Source organism: Silurus meridionalis, chromosome 28 (assembly GCF_014805685.1).
Source record: "Silurus meridionalis isolate SWU-2019-XX chromosome 28, ASM1480568v1, whole genome shotgun sequence".
Lineage (NCBI taxonomy): Eukaryota > Metazoa > Chordata > Actinopteri > Siluriformes > Siluridae > Silurus > Silurus meridionalis.
In genome coordinates this window covers 8,716,972-8,738,307 of record NC_060911.1, presented here as the reverse complement: position 1 = coordinate 8,738,307, position 21,336 = coordinate 8,716,972, and the positions used below count along the sequence as shown (strand labels likewise).

Here is a 21,336-nt window from a genome sequence, read left to right as displayed (position 1 = left end):
TTTCTGGGGATGAGCTTTTGAGCTGGTTTAACCACCGCTTCACTCCATTTATTTTAATAATTTGCTCTCCTGAGTGTCTGTTTGAAAATGATAAAGATATGCATCAGCCTCCTGGCAAACTCCTCGCCAGGTTGACAAATTTCAAATTACAGTTTTGCAGAGGAGAACGGAGAATAAATGCAAATAAGTGAAAGGGCCAATGAGCTCACTTTAGACCTGAGCTGATCAGTCTATTTGTGCGTTTTGAATGATTTCCTAATCCATATTCATTACATCAGATTACACTGCACTGTATGCTCAAGTAAAAGCATATGGCAAGATAAATACTAGTAATATAACTGTAAATTGCATCAACTTAGCAACCGAGAAGTTTTCACAATGAGCAAATGCAGCTTTGGCATGAGAAAAACTGAGTGGTGGCATTTTTCTATCAGCTCGGGGTCACGTTGCTGAGCCACGGTGCATTATAAGAGGGAACAAATCTTCGGCTAAGCCACGGCGTTTCATCGGAATATGTTGAAACAGCGGGTCTCAACATTGCTCATAATGAAACGTGGCCTCATTTCATTGTGCTCTCAAAATGACTTTCCGTGCTGCTGCGAGGGGGAAAAAAAACCGGCTGGGAATTACAATTCGATGTAGTTAAGCTGCAGTAATGGCAGGGGCAGCCTGGCACCAAGCCAGAGACTGACCTCATCGGCTGGAGGCGGCTGTGGCAGAAACGCGACCCGCAGTGCTCCACTCGCTCGCACACATGGACATACACACACAAATCCAGAAATAAACAATTCTATGGCCATGCCAGGCATCATACATGGATGCAAAAGCACAGCATTGGCATACTGAGTGCACACACTGTTTTTCCAAACCATTCACATTTCCCACTTGGACTCATTTAATCTCTGAGCTCTAACAACAATCATTGTCTCTTATGTCACTTAGTGGGAGATAAGTACTTCTATTCATCTCGCGTTTTTTGGTGCGCTACATAGTCTGATGAACAACAACGGCTTCCCTTCTTCACTCTTGGTTATTTCAGGGTAGTGCGCAAGCTATATAAGTACCTTGTATAAATATTCAGCCCATTTGTACTTATCTCCATTCTGTACACTTTCAATTACAATACAAGTCCAGATTTATACTGTAATATTTTAGACTCTATACTATTATTATACTTATACTATATACTATATCTTGTCCCCTGGTGGTCTAGTGGTTAGGATGCGGCGCTCTCACCGCTGCGGCCCGGGTTCGATCCACGGTCAGGGAACCAACCCCAGCCACTCTTAGTGCCGGTCCCAAGCCCGGATAAATGGGGAGGGTTGCGTTAGGAAGGGCATCCAGCGTAAAAACATGTGCCAAATCAAACATGCGGATGATCAGCTGTGGCGCCCCCTAAAGGGAGAAGCCGAAAAAAATTTTATACTATATCTTATACTATACTATCTTATCTACTGCACCTTTAAATATGCTTTTTTATAGCACTACTATATTATAACATTTCTAGCGTTAGAGTGCACAATCTAATTTTCTATCGGCTACAAAAACGAATTTAACGAAGTAACAAAAATGTGCTGCTTAAATATTCGCTCTATGAGTCAGTAAAAAAAAAAAAAAACACATTTGGCTGCAATTACTGGTACAAGTCTTCTGGGATATGTCCATCAGCTTTACATCTGGATCCTGGTTTATTTATTAATTTTTTTTGTCCATTCTTTCTGGGAAAAATTGCTGAAGCTCTTGTTACAGAAAGTTTTCAATAAGATTCAGGTGTGACGGGAACGTTCTTCTAGAAGAAACGAGCGGGGGATCATTTATGCAAGGCGTAAACTTCGGATGCAAAATTTCAGATCAGACTGAATCTTGACAAACTTTGAAAGCTTGCTCGAGAATATTGAATTTTTGGAGAACTTGGTTCAATTTCAAACATCTTTCACTTGTTATAAAAATGAGCAAGAGTTTTGTATTATTAGGTCATCAGTTATGTGATTAGACACACAATAGGTGGAATATGCTTATTGTGAATTATTTTTTTCTCTTCAGATTGCAGACTCTGAAGTGTTTTAAGAGAAAAGTTCTTATATTAACATCTAATAAACCAACTAATTAACCACCACCTCAGTGTATGCGGATGAAACACAATATATGTGTGGTAAGGCATTCTGGGAAAAAAAGAGAGTAGATTTTATATATAGAGTGATCTCTGTTTCTGTAACAGTGGTCCAGATTAACATTCCTATGAAGTGACCTTCAACTTGATATTTAAAGGTCTGAACCCGGATTTCTTATAAAGCTGCTTTGACAACAACTGTTATATAAATGAATTGAAATAAACTCTAAAAAAAAACGCACCGAAGTCGTACTTGGCTCTCCGGGCTTTGGCCACATGCAGGACCGGCTTCTTCCATCATCGCTCTCCTGCTCCATTTAATAACACTCCATCGATCAATGAAACCCCGAGGCTTCTCATACAATTCACCCAGCAGTGATGATGGATAAATAAAAAAATAACATTGTGACAAATACGATTTCTCCTCAGCCTTCTGTTGCTCGAATCCAATCGGAGGCTGACTTCCATCAGCGAGAAATGACATCACACACTCGAATTCGTGTGCTCCGGCAGTGCACTGCTGCTCTAAAGACCATAAAGAGATCTTCACCTCTTCTCCATCCAGAGATAACAGGATTACCCTATTCTCTGTCTTGCCTGACCTTTCCGATTCTGCATCGCTCGACATCAAGCGGCAGTTCAGCAGCTTTTATGAAGAGGAAAGTAGCTTTAAATGTGCAAACAAATTCACTTTCACTCTAGGAAGGTCTAGAGTAATTATTATGCTGTATAGCTATATAAACACCTTGCATTATTCAGTTTTAGGCCAGGGTCAGAGAGCAACACTACCTACTCACCATCACACAAACAGACTGGTTAATATGTCATTAAAAAAATTAAATAAAATTGCTTGTTTTGTAACTACTGATGCAACGTTTGGAAATAATTTCTCAAACGTTCGGTGAGTTGGAATATCACATTCTGCTCTCTCGTATCCTACTTGGTTGATTGTGTAAGGCTGATTAATTTTTGAATCTTTTTTTTTTTTTTGCTTGAAGGCAATTCCTACATGACTTTCATAATCTCATTACAGAAAAAATAACTTTATTTTCCGTGTGGATAAATTTGATTCATTAAATCGTTCTCCCAAAGATCTGATTATGACGGTCAGATGTCGCAACAAGGTAAAAAGTCATTAGGTATGTCTTGGCTTTTTTGGTGTTTGGTTCAGATTCAAACCTGCTGAAGCTGTAAGCAAATTTGCAGATCTCATTACTAATCAGAAGTCTTACTCTGTGACATTCTTGCTATATATCTCTTAGCTTAGCTTAAATGACCAGGCTCTTACTGTCTACATTTTATTTTGCATTTATTATTATTTAAAATCTTTAAAACTCCACTTTCTTTACCCATTAGACCTAAAGCAGCTAAGGCTGGTACATTCATCCGGAAACATTTGAAAACGGCATTTCAGTCTAAAAACGTTCCGCGTTTATGTTTTTCGCAAAAAGTTGCTCATCCACACTCAAACGTCTGAAAAAGCGTACATGCCTGAGTAGGACGCTTCGACCCGCATCAATTCCACCTGGCAATTATTTACTTCCAGGCTCTTTGAAATGTCGCTGTGAAGACCCGGGTAGTAAATAAACAGGTGGAAATGACGCGGGTCAAGCGCCTTACGTTTTGTTCATGTGCAATTCAGGCATGTTTCTGCATTGATGATCTTTTGGGAAACGATTGAAAACGAAAGTGTGGACATGGAGCGTTTTTAGAGGAAAATCTATTCGGATTAGTGTGGATGTAGAATTTTCGAATGTATCCACCTTGGAGAGCGTTTCCAAAAAGCTACGTTTCTGTTGACCAAAAAAACTCTATCTCAGCATGGACGGAAGGCCAAAATGGAGAGAATTATATGTGTCTTCAAATGAAAACGTATTAGCGTGAATTTGTCTTCACTGCGCACACCTAAGGTTGAATTGCCCAATCTAATTTTTGAGCATTATTTATATACCATATATAATTAAAAAAAACCTCTTTTTTTCAGTAATCTTTCCTCATAGCTAAATGAAGATGGCAAATATAAAAGCAGAGCTCATTCGCATTAAGGAAGAGATCAGTGTGGTCAGAATTTTACCTCATATTCCTGTGAGAACTTCAGGTTGTCATTAGCTTTGAGTCTCTCCAAGTGGTCAGACAGGTCCATAATGGGAATCGGAGGATGACTCGCCATACCTACAGGTAGACAAAAGCAAGCAATGCAAGGTTAAAATGAGGAAAAGTAAAAAAAAAAAAAAACATTTTATTTACAATCAGAGATGAGATTTATTAGAAAAATAGGTATATGTCATAAAAGATGGAGAATGTAAGTATTGTTAGAGGAATCACTCAAAGTGTTTAGCATGCGCTCAGATGATGGAGACGAATGGAGAATGGAGAACTCCAACTGGGCATTCCTGAGGTGAAAGAAGAATGTTATTCGCACGCAAGCTGCGTCAGTAGTCAGCATGGCAAAAAGGAAATGAATAAATAATGTAAACAAGAACAGCAAAAAAATTAAAAAAAGAAAACAACACGGGCGCTTGGATGTTCAGCGTTTGAGCACATGACATGGAGCTCCAAGGTTTTCCTGCAATGCCATGAAAATAGAGCATTATGGGTTAGACGGTGGGAAGCCTCAACGGAAGTCTGAATTAATGGAACGGAGGAGGAAAAAAAAGGGAAGATGATGAGGATTAATGAAGGAGAAATACAATGGCATGTGTATAAACGAGACCAACTAACTTGACAGATGGAGATTACTGGGGTAACCGGAGGCACCGGAACCTGCGGAGGAAAGGGGGGCGCGGCGTAAATCAAATATTGCTGAAGGTTAAAGCAAATGTGGTGATCACACATCCTAAAAATTAACACGAAGCTGCACAAACAAGAAATTTACCTACTCCTCTGAGCAGTCTATTTGTTAGTAAAAACACAAAGTGTTTCATGCTAGTAGCTGACAAACACTAGCGTGCAGGGTGGGGAAAAATGAGCAACTAAACATACAACACTACAACACAAACCAAAAAAGAAAAGAGCCGAAATAGAAGCGGAGATAAACAAGTTTACGAGCGATCGGATGAGTATAGAACAGACAAAAAAACACGACAAATTGGCGAAGCCTTTTTTTCAGTTTTATAGTAAAATAGAGAGGACAACCTTAAACACTTGAGGCACTTGAAGCTAACGACTGACTGCAGATCATTTCAGACTTGTGGGAGGTTTGTAGGTTGAAATCGAGTATGAGTGAATTGGTTAGAGTTGTAAGGGTGAAAGGGGGTATATGCCTAGATGGATGATAGGAAAAGTGTGTGTAGGACGAGGGTGGAAGCGAGGCTTTAATAACTAGTTTGCATAACAGCAGATGGCGTGCAAGTTAGAGATATGGAATCACTAAAAGAGAGAGAGAGAGAGAGAGAGAGAGAGAGAGAGAAGGATGAGTGTGAGGATGCAGCGGGAATGGTTCTTTCATCCGAGTGGATGACAGAAGTGGGCATTAGCTAATGGAAAAAGCATCCAAGAGCCCCCATTCAGTGCCACTCAAGATCCATTTCCAGGCACGACGACAATGAAACTGGCACTTGCCGAGCGCGACTGTGCTGACATCGAGCACCCTTAAGATGAAAATGGGAGATGGACTGGGTGAACACACTGTGCACATGAAGAATTTCAAGAGGGGAGGAGGAGGAGGAGGAGGAGGAGGATGTGTCAGACTAATACAGAGGCCCTCAAAAGAGTGTGTTTTCTCAGAAACTTGTTTCGTAAGTCGGAATAAAACAAGACTCTGAGTGATATATATAAGGCCCGATAATGGCCCGAAACGCCAAGCGCCTTTTACTGAAAGTTTCTTTTTTAGTACCAGCATGCTAAGAACAGTTTTTTTTTTTCGGAAAATCACATATTCGTTCTGCACTTCCTGCATTGATATAAGAACATGTCTGTCATCGTGCCCTACGTTTCTGAAGCGTCACTTCCTCACATATATCTTTCTGGCTGGATGGTTTGGTCTGAGCGGCTCTCACCTTATCAGCCAGGGTTAAAGGGGAACACTTCTGTTCACAGCTCATCGATTTTCACATTCCTTCCACCTCTCTATCTCTTTCCTCACAAATATACTCTCTCGGATTGGTTCATATTTCACAGAAGGTCAGATCGGACTTGAAAAGGGGATAATTAGAAATCTCATGATTAAATCAAAACCAGGAAAGATGAGATGCATTTGATAACAGGATACGATATCTTCCGAACATAATTCCATTATTCGTAATTAATGTAAGGCTAAATATCTACGTCTCACATCATTATCGTTAAAATGGCAACAAGATTTGGAACTCAATGAAACTTTCGGTCCAAGGAGGAGTTGCTGGTTTGAAAATAGTTCGCGTCATCAGTTGGTTCAAGGCCACGTAGGCTCAGTGGGATATGGTTTCAATAATTAATCATCAATTCTTGTAAAGTTACAGCCTCTGGATTCACTTTTGCCCTTCGTTAAGTGACTCCATTCATCCGTACCATAATTTATGGCACGTCAGCTGCCTCTACAGCCAAATACAGTACCTCAATAACTGTTGTGGAAGCTCTCAGGCCTGTTTTTTCAACATACACACGAGCTGGGATACAAGTGCAATCCGAAAAATATTTTCTATATAACATTTACCATTAAAAACAGCCCACGCATCAACAGAATTGATGTGCAAGCACTGTATTATTTATGTATACCAAATCAATTTTCTGTAATACATGATGACAAGATGATGGGTTAAATCAGAAGCAGCAAAGCAGGAAATGGTTTGCAGAGCATGAGGACAACAGAGCTGGGGCTGAAATGTTGTTAGCATGGACCCCAGGCGATGTCACTACCAAACATTTACATTCAGTTAAGCAATTCAACTTGACTTCGACTTTAAATTCATTCTAAGGGAAACAGAGTTCTGTAGTTAAGGTTCTATGGTTGTGAGCAGAAGGCTGTGAGGTCAAGTCTCGGAAGTGCCACTATAAAGCCTTTAAGTAAGACCAACAACCTTAACTACTCAGCACTTTAGATAAAAGCTTCTGAAAATTAATCAGCACAAAACTAAAACGCTGTTTTGAGGCAAAACGCCAGCAGTTCCATCAGCCTGCGTCCTAAACTTGCTTTCCTGCGTCTGCATTCCAACTGGATAGCATTTAAATTATAAATGTGTGGACAGGGAAATCATAATGAAATTGGATCTGATTTCTACTCCCAAAGCAGATGATCTGACATATTGCCTAATTTTAAATGGCTGGATATGCTCTTCAAAATGTTCCTCAGGGAATTTTTCGGTTGTTAACAGTTTAAGCTTTACAAACGTGAAAGCCTCGAAACCTGTTCTAGCATAACCACGGGAGAAAACTTGGAGAATACTTAAGTCTATAAGAGAGTCTATACATTTTGTTAAGGAGCACGCACTCAAAATGAGGTTAGAACCTGAAGAACAAGGCCCTATGATTGGTGGATTCGAACTGATCCGATTACTGTGATTAGATCACCGACAAAGAACAAAACAAGCCAAATAGGTTTCTTAAGTTAAATGAAGGTAATGGCTGGTGTTGATAAAGGTGAGGTTGTGTTACTGTGCTTACCAGGAGTTTGAAAGTTGAGACGCCGTAGCTCCACTGGATCAGTGGGATGATGGGACGGCATTTCCTTACTGTTGGGTAAGCTGCCTTTCCTAGCATCTGACTCAGCTCGTTTCCTACAACAAACATCCAAAACAGCAGAGGTGTCTTTTGAATTTTTAACCAGTCTCAAGAATAGAATACGGCATGGTTTCAGGAGTTACTAACTCCCACTAATGGTCATATAAAGAGCAGAGCTTTCGCAGAGTTTTCAGTCTACATGAGCACATAGATGCCTATGATTGGTGTCCCTGTGATTGACAATGGAAAGAATGTATATCTTTCCCACATCCCGTTTTATACTCTTAATTAGTGGTGCTTGAAATGCATTAATCTCTTTTTTTATCTCATTTTTTCTGTTTCTTAAACAATAATATAATATAAATAATATAAAATGGCTAAAATGGTGAAGTTCACATATATATATATATATATATATATATATATATATATATATATATATATATATATATATATATATATATATATATTTAGTCTCAGGGACATTGGATAAGCCAATCAATCCCTTCTGTCATTTCCTCACTTGGCCCTTCTCTGTTGATGCCTCAAGGCTATGGATCTCAAACTGCCATTCAACATTAAGACCTTCCACACTCTGGACATTTTGGTCAATGAAATGTGCTTTGACTTCTCAGCTCCTCCTGTCCATCAATGAAAATATATGGAAAATCAGACAAGTCTACCATTCTCTACCTGGCAATGTGTATGGGACTGCTATGAGTACAACCTTTACATTGTATATTTGGGAAAAAAATGCCAATGTGTAATATGTTGCGTCTTTCAATCGGTGAACAAGTGCAACATGGCTAGAAACATCCTTCCACTGGCAGCGAGCTTATTTTCACTGTTCACAAATGGTACAGCAGGAGCTCTCCAAGCAAAACTGAAATGGGGTTTGAGTGGAAAAGGTCAGATTAAAGCAGCGAAGTTCCCTACCTGAGCTAAGCACAATACTGCTTAAAAAGACATGTTGACTTTGTGATGTACTGCAAATTTGAGTCACACCAATTGGAGGAGGTACTTCACAGGTCTCCGTGCATTTTGTAAGTTGTACAATGGCGGGGAACACAAAATACCAAGTTATATTTACATTTAAATGCTGAACCTGTCACCCCGTCGCTGTGATTCTATCTTAACATTGGGCATTTACGGATTTCTACATGATCTATGCAGAAAGATGATCAAAAAAGGAGAAAAATAAACCAGACAGTTTGCATTGTACGCATTTACAAACAAGAACTCCTATTTAATTGTCGTTTTTACTCGAAAGGCAACTATTTAGGAAACGCTTTGCAATATTTTGATGACTTCAAGTGGTGTGTTAGAGCACAGATAAAACAACCATTAATAATTCATGGGATTTCTAGCAATGGAATCAAGACCCACTGGAGCCTGGATTTATATTCCAAGGATTATTCAGTAACACTTCACTACAAGGCAGTGTTCGTAAAGATACATACTGTAACACCTACATTATAAGCTTGTAAACTACTTATAATAACCTATGGCAACATATATGGACTGTTATAAAGGCTGCTTTGTTTTAATTATGATTTTATTTTCTTCACTTCGTGAAGAGATGAACCACTTTCTAGCATGTACGCAAATTAGTTGTAAAGCATTGTGATGCAACCATATGCAAAACAATAAAACAATTGTTTGTTTCAAAACGGGGTAATGCATATGTCTACATGACAGAGGATGCTGAAATGATCCCTTGTTAAAGTAGGTTTATATGGAAGTTCATATAGGTATTGTGCTGATACACTGATGATCATTTCTACAGTTTATATACAGTACAACTCTGTTGTTCCTCTCTGTCTTACCTGTCAGGTTTGCTGCTCCAGAGGAAGCACAGTAAAAAGAGAAAATTGGGGTTAGTTTAGAAGATGAACGTGAATTTCTTTAGCTCAGCCTCCTGTTTATGCTACAAAGGCATGGTCTTTCTTTATAGCTTGGGCTAAAGCTGACATTTTCCAACACTTCCTTTCAGAGCTTCTTTCTCTTTTCCTTTTCGGTGCAAAAAAAAACAGAAATCATTCGTTCCGTTTCTCAGCCTCGTTCTCCTTTACAGATGCGAGGCTCAATTATGCTATCTAATGTTGCAGTCTGTATTTCTGAACACTGCAATTTGTGAGCAGGTGGATCTACCGGAGCTGCTTTGTATTCATGACGACCCGCGTCTTGCGAACGCACGGACGCCTTTTTCTTTGCAACTCTTTCATGAATGGAGAAATGAGAAACGGGGAGTATCAAGGAAAAAAATCTATTGTTTACAATTATTGAGGTGAAACAGGCTCTTTTTTTTTCCCCGCGGTGTTGTTTTGTAGCTTTCTAAGATTAGCATCAGTATGCACGCTGCCTGACTCGTAGCAGAAGAAAATGATTAACTTTGCTCTTTTGTACCGAGCAGTAGATAATCCCATGAAGAATAACGGCGACAGTAGGAGCCGTTTGTACATTAGGCGAGATGTAAGGTTCTGACATTGACTCTACTGTTGGTGTTTAAATCTGCCCCATGTACACACACACGCACACAAAGTGCACTGTATATTCAGGACCCTGATGTCACAGGTGGCCTCTTTGATGGCTGCCTAAATTTACACTCAGGACTCAAGGCCAAGCCAGTGAAAGTCCTGAAAAGCAATGAATCATGCAGCTTAGCACAAGGCCTAGTGGAGAATCCATTTCCCCTGTATAATATACTAAAGTAGGTTTATTTTCTGTTAAAAAAGGGTTAAGAACTGTTACATGAAAAAACAGGGCAGAGAATTGATATTTATTTTGATTCCTCTTATACCACAGCAGTTTTTCTGCTGCGTTCTACTTGTTAAAGACTGACACACTGTATACATATTTCCATTTATATTTAAACTTAAACTTGTGGAACAACCATCAAAACATTTTCACTTATGCTACAGAGGTTCACTCGGCTTTAATTTTCTCTCGATTTTAAGCTTAAAAAGTGTCCTGTTACCAAAAACAAAGCCAAAGTGCACAATTCTCTTAAAGGATATAAAGCAGTGACACTGGAGACTCCTTCCAAAGTTGGTAAATAAACCTGACCTTACAGAAAAGTGTTACTTGATACCATAGAAACCATTAAATCACCACCATTATAACTGTGTAATGAATAATGCTGGTATTCATGTAAGTGTATATTTGTGATTGAAGTACACGCCCTTGAGTCTCTGATGCATGCTCACCTCTTATACAGCAGAATAGCGATGACTATGCAGATGATGAAGACTACAGCCAGGACAGGCCCCACAACCCAGATTAATCCTTCTTCTTCATCAATGATAGGCTGGGGGTCAATGTCGGCCGAAACCACCGGGTCAGAGTACGGACTGGTGGCGTACATGGTCTACAGGACAACAGAGGCAAAGTTTATGACTTATAACCATTCAGGGCCCAAGTCCAAATGTTTTGGTTAAAAAAAAAAAAAAAAAAAGCCAAAATATTAATAAATTCATTATGCTCCTTCTTAGACTTTATTTTACTTTTCTATTAGCATCTTATAGTGTCATCATGTTCCTATAGATCATTTTGTTTCTAAATAAACTCAGATAATTAATTAAACCTAATCAAATGTAGAAGTTAATTTCACTGTCTTTGCTCAAGAGCTAAACAGACAATTCAAACACTTCATATCTCATTAAATATTTGCATAAAACTTGTGGGTGAGTGGAACAACTTAACATGGTTCTAGATTTTGAACAACTCTTTTTTTTTTTTAAAGAAAAAAAAATTGCTCCGAAAATTGTATTTTTCTCACACTGTCTCTTTACTTTTATCATTCCTTTACTAAGTGCAGCACCAGCAGAGGCATTACAACGCTGAATTAAAAATACTGTTCATCAAATACAAATTCTGTTGGTTTGAGAGACTTCTCTCTCTCTCTCTCTCTCTCTCTCTCTCATTCTTTAACACATACTGCAACGGAGTAGATAAGGCGTCCCGTGTATCTGGTGCTATTAAAGAGAAGGCAGTTATCTAGGCATTCCTTAGACTGACAGTCCTCTGGGGCCTGCACTACTTGGCAGCCAAGTTTAATTCACACACACACACACACACACACACACACACACACACACACACACACACACACACACATACGTTCCACTTACTATCCTTGTGAGGACCTTCTGCTGACATAATTATTAATGCAGTTAATTAATGCCAAATGCTGCATTTACCTTAATATGAATTTCTCAATGGGAGGAATAAAGTGAACTGCCTACTTAAATCTAACTTTAACTCAACCTAACAAAAGGTTTACGATATAAATGCACCCTCGCCAGGCACACACACACACACACACACACACACACACACACACACACATACACGCCCACACATAACCTCTTCAGTGTCTCTGAGTAAACCTCGCCAAACCAATTTCTTCAACTCAGCTGAGCCTGAAGCTCAAAATTCCCCCGGAAACAGTGAGCAAACACATGGCAAAGGAGTTTATCAGTCAGTTTGTACTGCCAGTTTGAAAAAAAAAGGACTGGGAGAAAAAAGCATGAAGATGGGGGCGGATATCGAAGAAAAAAAAAAAAAAACTTACATTTTCGGAAATCTCCAGGACGGCGAGAACAAAGAAGACGTATTCATGTCCGTTGAGCAGCTGCTTGTTCTCGAAGTCTCCATACATCTTGTTGTCTCCGAGGGTGAACTCAGTAGGCAGCTCTTTGAAGAACGCGGCGATGTAGGGTTTAGGCTCGGCCTGTCTTCGGAAACGCACACCTCCACTTGTCCGATTTATCTCTCTCAGAAGCTAATGATAGAAGACAGAAGGCGGTAACAGAGCTGATCAAACCAACAAAAACGTGTTCATAAATCATCTGAATTTACATTTCTTTATTTATGCAAGTAGACACATGAGAGGCTCATGGTCCAATAATATTGCCTTTTTTTCTAATACAGGAACCCTTCGGGAACCCAGGAACTTTAAAAAATAACTTTTTTGCCCCCTCGAGTAAAGCTGTTTCTACCAGTGTACAAAAAATTCACTTCAACTTATTTTTATTTGTATAATAACAAATTTAACACTGTTTCAAAGCAGCGTTATACAGATAAAGCGGCTATTAAAGCATGTATATTTGTAAGTTTGTCTCTAATGAGTGAGCCAGTGGCAACTGTGGCAAGGAACAACTGCCTGAGATGGCTTTAGGGGAACCAGGCTCAAAAAGAGATCTCATCCTCATCTGTGTGGCACCGAATGTAAGTGCTTCCCTGCGACCTGGAACTATAGGGGCGGAGCTTATCATGCTGAATAACACTTACTGTTTAATGACCACCACTTCTTTCATCCACTTCACGGGATTCATATATATATATATTGAATATATATATATATATATATATATATATATATATATATATATATATATATATATACAGTGGAACCCACTTATCTCGACCTCGGTTAACTCGACAACCAAATTCTCGCTTTTTATAAGCATTTTTTATCGGTTATGTCGACTTTTTTATGTCGCCGAACCCTAATATCTCGAGCACAAGGGGGGAAAAATTTGCCATTTAACGTCGGTTATCTCGGTGCAGCCGCAAAAGAACTCGCGAAAGTGGCGTAAAAATCAAGCCTTACAGATGCTACAGGTGTTTATTGTATACTGGTGAATCTCTGCTGTTAGTTAGTGCACATATGCCTTTTGTTGTTAAATGTTATGCGATGAACGGGAGGCGAAAGTAGAAGCGCGGCGCTGAACAGTACACAGGAGAACGTGGGATGAGCAGCAAAAGCATAGAATGAACACCGGCAGGATCGGGGGGAATCCGCGGTGCGCTTTGGGAAGAAAAGAGCAGCCGTTGAGAGAGTGCCTGTGGGAAGGCACGTACCGGGATACGCATGAGCGATAACAACGACCGCCGTGAACCAACATATACCAACAATAACGGACAGTGAGAGTGTGGAAGTTTAAATAGGAGCTGGTGATGATGCTAAACGAGCACCATATGTGCGTGATTGAAGCCGGGAGCTTCAGAGAAAGCGGCCGAGAAAGCACCTGACACGCTGAAGGGGGCCGAAGGGGGCGTGGCAGGTGGATTCCTGACAGATAAACATGTACTGTATGTATTTTTATAGCATGCCTTCATCAAACAAATTGCGGAAACGCTGTTGTGTGAAAAACCCCTCCAAAAACACGTGCATGCACATTCTTATTTATTAACGCACATCATGTACATAAAGAAATTTCAAGCACGTTAATATACTGCCGCCATATTGATTTTCGTTTATCTTGATCATCGGTTATCTCGATGCTTTTTGGCCTAGGACATCGACATAACCGGGTTCCACTGTATATATATAAGCTAAAACAGTCTGTCTTTAATTCCTTACAAACCTCCTTAACAGGTACAAAAAACTAAACAATACTTTTGGTTCACACCTTCTTTAAAGTGTATGGAGTTGCTACAAAATAAACCTGTTTGGAAGACGCTAGTTCGTGTTTGGATGCATCTGCTATCAGTCAATTTTATAGACACTGTACTGTGGCCTACATAAGATGTTCTTCATGACAGGAATACTTTACCAAACTAAACATTACAGACCAAATCTAATAAATCTTCCTTTCTTTCTTCCTTTCCTTCCCTTCCTACCATTTAAATTCCTTCCCTCCTTTCCTCGCTTACTTCCTTCATTTGAATTTTCTTCTTTCCTTTCTTCCTTTCCTCCCTTCCTACCATATTAATTCCTTCCTTCCTCCCTTCCTTCCTTCCTTCCTTCCTTCCTTCCTTCCTTCCTTTTCTTCCTTCATACAACCTCCATCCTTAATATTTTTCTTCTTTTCTTTCTTTATTTCTTCCATCAGGGATTTCCACAGTTTTCTTAATTCCTTTGTTCCCTCCCTCCTTCCTTCGCTTTTGTTCCTTTTTTCTTATTCTATGGTCATGCTTTATATTTAACCTGACTGGAAAGTGACCTTTTACACTTGAACACACATTTTGGAAAAGCTTTGCCTGAGATAAAAAGAGGTTATGTGAGACAACAACAAAAAAAATAAAAATGCTTTGTGTATATACATATATGTGTGTGTGTGTGTGTGTGTGTGTGTGTGTGTGTGTGTGTGTGTGTGTGTGTGTGTGTGTGTGTGTGTGTGTGTGTATGTGTGTGTGTGTGAATACAGGCTTTTTCTCTAAGGCACATGGACAGTGTGATAATGTCTTCAATCTTCACTGCCTGACCCGTCACAACGCGCTCAATCCCGCTGCCCTTGGGCCAACCTTCAAAATATTTGTGAGCACAAATATTGACAGAGAAATAAATTGTGCATGTGTGTGAACATGCCCTTAAAAGGTGAGTCACTTCTTGTTTTTTTTTTTTAGATTTAACCTGTTAACCAGTATGTACAATCACAGCTAGAACCTAGTCATATAAAGAACATATTTACACCTATATTGAGAATATATAGACCTTCCACTGAGTATATATTACATAGTTTCCTATTCAATATATATGGATCAGAACACAGGATACACCATACTAGTGCAGGACTTACAGCATCCACTATCAGTCCACCTCCACTACATGCTGTAGGTATTCTACTGATACTAATATAATAATAGGAACAACAATAATAATAATAATAATAATAATAATAATAATAATAATATAATTATTAATTATGAATATAATAATAATAATAATAATCTTTATTTTATATAGTGCCTTTAAAAGTATAGGAAAAATAAATAAAATAAATAATAATTATGATTATAATTATTATCTTGCAAATATTATATTTATTATTATTATTATAAAATAACTGAATTAAAGATCACATTAGGAAATACATTGCAAAAAAAAAAAAAAACACATAAAAGCTATCCTAAAAAAGGTTCTTAGAGTTTTAAGAGCAGATTTGAAAGCACTAAAAGTTTTGGCCCGTCTAATCTTAATATGGAGAGCATTCTAGAGTTTTGGTGCATGGGAGGAAAAAGCCTGATCACCTATAGAACGTAAACAGGTACATGTATCAACTAAAAGACCAGAATCAAAAGAGCGAAAATCACACCTCAAATAATGAGGGGTCATACCGTGTAGGAGCAACATAAGAATTTTTCAATCAATCCAGAATCTTAAAGGGAGCCAATGCAAAGACTCCAAAGTCAACCTGTAACTTCTTTAATCTAGATTTTGAAACCCCAACAAGCAAAGCACTACTGTAGTCGATGCGTGAAAAAATAAAAGTACCGCTACATTTTTTAGCAACTTTATTAGTTTGATGGTGTGAACCAATAAGCATTACTTCTGTCTTATCACTATTTGGACAGCGGGAATTCTGAGACTTCCATATTTTCATCTAGAAATGCAGTGTTCAAGACAGCTGCATTATCGCCAGATTGCTATGTTGGATCGTATTTGATAACTGATTACTCAACCAATGGATTCTGGATAAATAAAAACAAATAAAAACAGTACTGAATCATGAGAATGTGCTGAACAAAATAAAAAGTTAATGATTAAATATAATTATATAATTAATACATTATAAATAACGAATACAATATAGCGCTCTCCGTGCAACACACAGCCTCATGTGTAAAAAAATATATTAAAAAAGCAGCACATGGCATCAGTGATTCAACTCTCTCGTAATGACAGTGGACCAGAAGCCGGAAAAAATATCAGTATGGATTTAATTGGCAAAACCGATAAATCAGTCGACCTCTAGTGTATATTCAATTGAGTCGAAAACATCCAGCGGGTACAGATCAGACAAATTCTGAAAAATATTTGGACTTATGGATATAACCTCTATGTTCTGTTAAAATGCTCAGCAAAAAATACACATGCACATACAAATAAAACCTTATTCTGCATACGTTCCATCATGCTTTGATGCATCTCCGGTATTTTAACGCACAGACAGATGTTTATTCATGCCCAAAATAATATGTCACAGTGGGTGCAGCGTGTCAATAAAATTCCCTCCCGCACTGGCTCTCTTTTATTCTCGCTTTCTCTCCCTCTCTTAATCATGAGCGTCTGCACTTCAAAAGAAGAGGTAACACATTATGGTGTTAGTGCTCACGCTGTGCCCATTAGCCTATCAGGATCCATTTGCATATGAATGTGGCCCTGCTCACTGCTCTCCACAACGTGGGCAGCAGAGGCGGAAAGATGGAATGACTGGGCTAAGAGCGCCGATCTCTCTCTTTGTCTTTGCCGCTTTTCTGCAGCTTGAGTGCAGCTACTTTTTTCCCGTGCTGTCATCGATGTCTAAGATCTCGGCGCACTCTGATGTTTCGCCGTTGCGCTAACTTGTTTTGATGAAAACCGAAAGCGGGGGGGAAGAACCAATATTGCTAGGGTGACCTTGGACATACAACGCGCTTTGAACTTTTGATGAAAAAGAAAGAAAGAAAAAAAAAAGAGCATAAATGAGCAAACAGTACGTGAAATTATTCCTTACCTCTTCCAGGTTCATTTCATCTGGGTTGTCTGAGGGTTTGAGAAACTTTCCAGGGCGCTGTTTCTTTAAAGGGACCACCACAATGTAGTATCCCCTTCAAAAAAGAAAGCACATATTATATATAGGATAAGCGTTTGCATCGAAGTTGGTACTTTTATCTCAGTTTAAAGCCTTTGCAGGTGTCTGTTCGTTCATTTTAAGCAAACAAACCAGTTAAGCCATGAAGAAATCAAGGGCTTGCTTTAGCGAAACACCATTGATCGAGATTAACTCATCAATATGAATAAGCCTTTTCCCATTCGTCTTTAAACCAACGCTGGATTAAATGCATTCAATAAAAGACAGAAAGTGCAAATGAAAAAAAAAAATCAAGTTGTTAGCAAATAAAAACAGTTTAATTCCGTTAGCTGTTACCATGTCGATAAAACCTGCCTAGCACTTCGAAGAATGAAAAAAAGGGCTTCTCTGGTTTGGGATCTAGCAGCTGTCTAGCGGAGATGAGTGGGGTTTCCCCTAGAAAAGGACAGGGAGGAAAATAAACGCTATGCCAAGAGCAGAAAGGGTGGGCTGGCTGCAACAAGGCTAGTACTAGCCAGAAAGCCAGAATGGTGCCATGATTAAAGCTAATAGCTGAATAATTAGCTTAGGCCCTGTCAGAGAAATGAAAAACAACGGTGGGATCAAAAAGGAAAAGAAAAGAAAATGTAACATAAAGACAGCATAGGAAGCAGAATTGACTCACTTGACTTTCTCAGTGGTGTGAACGGAAGGCAGTTCCACAGTGATCATGCCGTCGGAGTTGGTCTTGCCTATTAAGTAGGGTTTGGTGCGCAGGATGTCCGGGGCGGTCATGGTGGAGACGCGATGCTGCAGACCGCCAGCACTGTTCCCTCGATTGGTCAGGAGGAAAGAGTATTGAGTCTCTGGTTGAAGATTTGTGATCAACTTCTGGGTCAGTTTCCCATCCACTTCTACACTCTGGCCATTATCATAGAGAATCTATAGAGAGAAAAACACACACATCTCTCAGAGATCCTAGCCAAGCTTTTGAATAAAAAAAAACTGAACAAAGCTGTTTAGACAATCAAGGGTTCTAATTGGTAAATACAAAATATGCTCAAAAATATGCGGGCGACTGACTTGTGCCGTTCTTCTCCAAACTGTTGTCACAAACTTGAAAGCACACAGAATGTGCTGATATTAAGAGTGTAACGGTACACGTATTTGTACAGAACTGTTTCGAGTACAGGGCTTTCGGTTGGGTGCACATGTGTAGAGAAATGCAATCCTTTTTACGTGCGGACAACAAACATAGTTACAAACTGAGGTCCCTCACAAACATAATAAGTGGCGGACCGTGAGATTGTTCAGTCTCTGCCTCACACATTGAGCTAAAAAAATAAAAAGAAATAAAAAAGAGAAAGGAAAGGAAAAAGCTTCATGTGCAGTGTCACTATGGCTACTCAATCTATACCGTAAATACGATTTGCAATATGCATGGGTGAAAACTGGGATTTTGTTCTGCACAAGTGCAAAATCGCTGCCACTTCCTGTCATCGCCAACGTATTTTACGACGAGAATTTCTCTTAAAAGGAGAAAATCCTGACAATTTAACATGTTGACGGAGTGAATGAATGAAGGATGGAAGGAATGAAGATACTTGTTAAAGTATGCTGAAATAAATAAAACAGTTAAGTAGAACATAGCTTTAGAAAATCAATATTTAATGTATCACACCCACACACACACACACACACATATATATATATATATATATATATATATATATATATATATATATAGGATGAGTGGTAGTTAAGTGTTTAAGGTGCCCGGTTACTGATTGGAAGGTCGGGGTTCAAGCACACGATATTGCCAAATTGCCCTTCTTGGGCCCTTAAGTAAGACCCTTAATCCTCTATGCACCAGGGGCGCTGTATCATAGCTGTAACCTGCACTATGACCTAAACGTCCGAGCAAGCTGGGATATGCGAAGAAAGAATTTCACTGTTCATATATAAAGGCGATTCTATAAAAGATATGTTTTACCCGAATGGGGTCTGACTAATAAAATTTGTTCATATATTTAATTTTATTTAACCAAATGAATTTGTCAATATAATCGATTTATGCAATTTAATCAAGATAATAAAAAAAGTGTATTGCATTAATTAGATTTATTCTATTTCATACATGTATTTTTCTATTTTAACCAAGCAGGCATTTCATTGAAATTAGTTTTAAACAATGTAAACTGTTGAGTTCACAAATGTTAATAATAAACTGCGTTAATAAAATAACAACAAGCATTTTGATGTTTGGCATTTCTTCCCATTAACTGTACTGAAATCGACCTGAGCCGTGACTTAAAAACCGAGCGACGTACCAAACTTGGATTTTGTGTACCGTTACACCCCTGGCTTATATGCTGTAGCATACGGTACAGATTTCCATTCACTTTAAATAAGAGGCCCAAATTTATTCTGGCACAACGATGCCCCTGTGGACCCTATTTGGTCCATGAAGACATGGTTTGTCCAGGTTGGAATGGGAGAACTTGAAAGTTCCTTCACATAACCCTGACCTCAACTCCACTGAACACCTTTGGGATGAACTGAAATGCTGACTGCCCCAGGCCTCCTAACCCTAAACATCAGCGCATGACCTTCCTAATGCTGAACGAGCACAAATAACCACAGCCGCACTGCATAATCTAGTGGAAAACTACCCAGAAGAGTGGAGGTTATTATTATACTAAACTAAATCTGGAAGTGAATATTTAAAAACACAGAAGTATTATGATCAGGTATATACAATCTTTTGGCAATATAACTCCCATGATAACAAGTGTAGGCGTCTTTTCGGTGCACTAGTTTGTATTTAAAGCAGCAGTGTCTTGAATTCTCTTACTGTAAACGGCTGGGCGGGATTGTAGTTGTCCGGAATCTCCCAGGTAAGCAGCACGGAGGTCTTCATGGCGGCTTTCACATGAAAATTTTTTGCAAACACTGCTAAAAGAAAGGTGGAGTAGATGATTTAGACAAACATGGCCAGCACAAACTGTTCTGTTCTGCCTGTTCCATTCAGGGGAGTGGCCACATACTACAACCTTACCTTTTTTTAACACTTCTTCCTTCTACACAGGACTAGGCCCATTACTTTCACCTTACCTTTCATTTACTCAGCAGCAACCACAGGCTCACAGATTTATACGTTTCAGGACTTTTATTTATTTATTTATTTATTATTTTATACAAGGAGAAAGATCACACTGTCGCCCCAGAAACTATCTGCTCTCCCGCTCAGAAATCCACTGCATTGCTCGAGGATTAGAGAGAGAAGATTTGAGAAGAAGCTGGTTGGCCAGAGGTTGATTCAGGGTGTGTTGAAAGGGTTGGTTTGGTTCTCCTACCTTGATCTAGCGGTTGTGTTCTGAACTGGATGCTAGGGCTATAAGGCCCAGGGCCCTTGCTGGTGAAGGCACACATTTTGATATCATAGGTAGTGTCGGCTCTAAGACCATCCAGGATTACGGTGGACTCAGGGGCAGTGATGAAAAGCTCAGATGGACTCCTGGGACTGTTGATGTCTTTGTATTGAAGGGCGTATTTGATAATAACGCCATTGCGCTCGGCCAGTAGCACGGGCTGCCAGCTGACCTGAATGGTAGTCGTGGTGGCGCTTTCGGCCACGATGCCTTGTGGAAAACCAGAGGGGTTGTCCTCAGTGGTTGTGATCTCTTTAATAGTCTCCTCACCAAAGCCCACCTTGTTGCGAGCTGAGAGGCGGAAAATATAGGACGCTCCCTTGTGAATTTCTTTGGTAGTGTAGTGGTTCTCCCGCTCTGGGAACTCAATAACCGTCAGGGGCTCAATGTCTTTGCGTCCGAATCGGAGCCGGTAGCCCTGGAGTGGGCCATGTGTATTTGGGGGAGGGTGCCATTGAAGCAAAGCTGTGCCCATGTTAGTGGGACTGACCATCAGGCGAGGCTTCTCTGGGACTGGCAGAAAATAAAACAAAGTGAATGAACGATGAATCAAATACACACCGTATCAAAGTTACACATTGTATCAAGGTACTGTTGGCGTGTTTCAATCAGAGGGTAGCTTCCTAGGCAGGCAGCGTGTAGACGGCCGCATGTGCAC

At 39.4% G+C, this 21,336-nt stretch overlaps 1 protein-coding gene across 34 annotated transcripts in view; it reads right to left on the bottom strand.

Moving 5' to 3' along the window:
* The window catches only part of LOC124381468 (receptor-type tyrosine-protein phosphatase delta-like), a 434,510-nt gene that overhangs the window by 35,842 nt on the left and 377,332 nt on the right, over positions 1–21,336 (bottom strand). For 13 of the 34 annotated variants that reach the window (XM_046843111.1, XM_046843117.1, XM_046843118.1 and 10 more), the window contains 10 exons: positions 20,604–21,191; positions 20,102–20,202; positions 17,933–18,189; positions 17,191–17,284; positions 12,321–12,530; positions 10,954–11,114; positions 9,574–9,585; positions 7,691–7,803; positions 4,832–4,873; positions 4,185–4,282 (listed from right to left, as the gene is read on the bottom strand). In XM_046843111.1, the coding sequence (XP_046699067.1) occupies positions 4,185–4,282; positions 4,832–4,873; positions 7,691–7,803; positions 9,574–9,585; positions 10,954–11,114; positions 12,321–12,530; positions 17,191–17,284; positions 17,933–18,189; positions 20,102–20,202; positions 20,604–21,191 (1,676 nt within the window). The remainder of the gene's footprint in view (positions 1–4,184; positions 4,283–4,831; positions 4,874–7,690; positions 7,804–9,573; positions 9,586–10,953; positions 11,115–12,320; positions 12,531–17,190; positions 17,285–17,932; positions 18,190–20,101; positions 20,203–20,603; positions 21,192–21,336) is intronic. The other 21 variants (XM_046843128.1, XM_046843145.1, XM_046843144.1 and 18 more) reach the window with 10 other exon arrangements.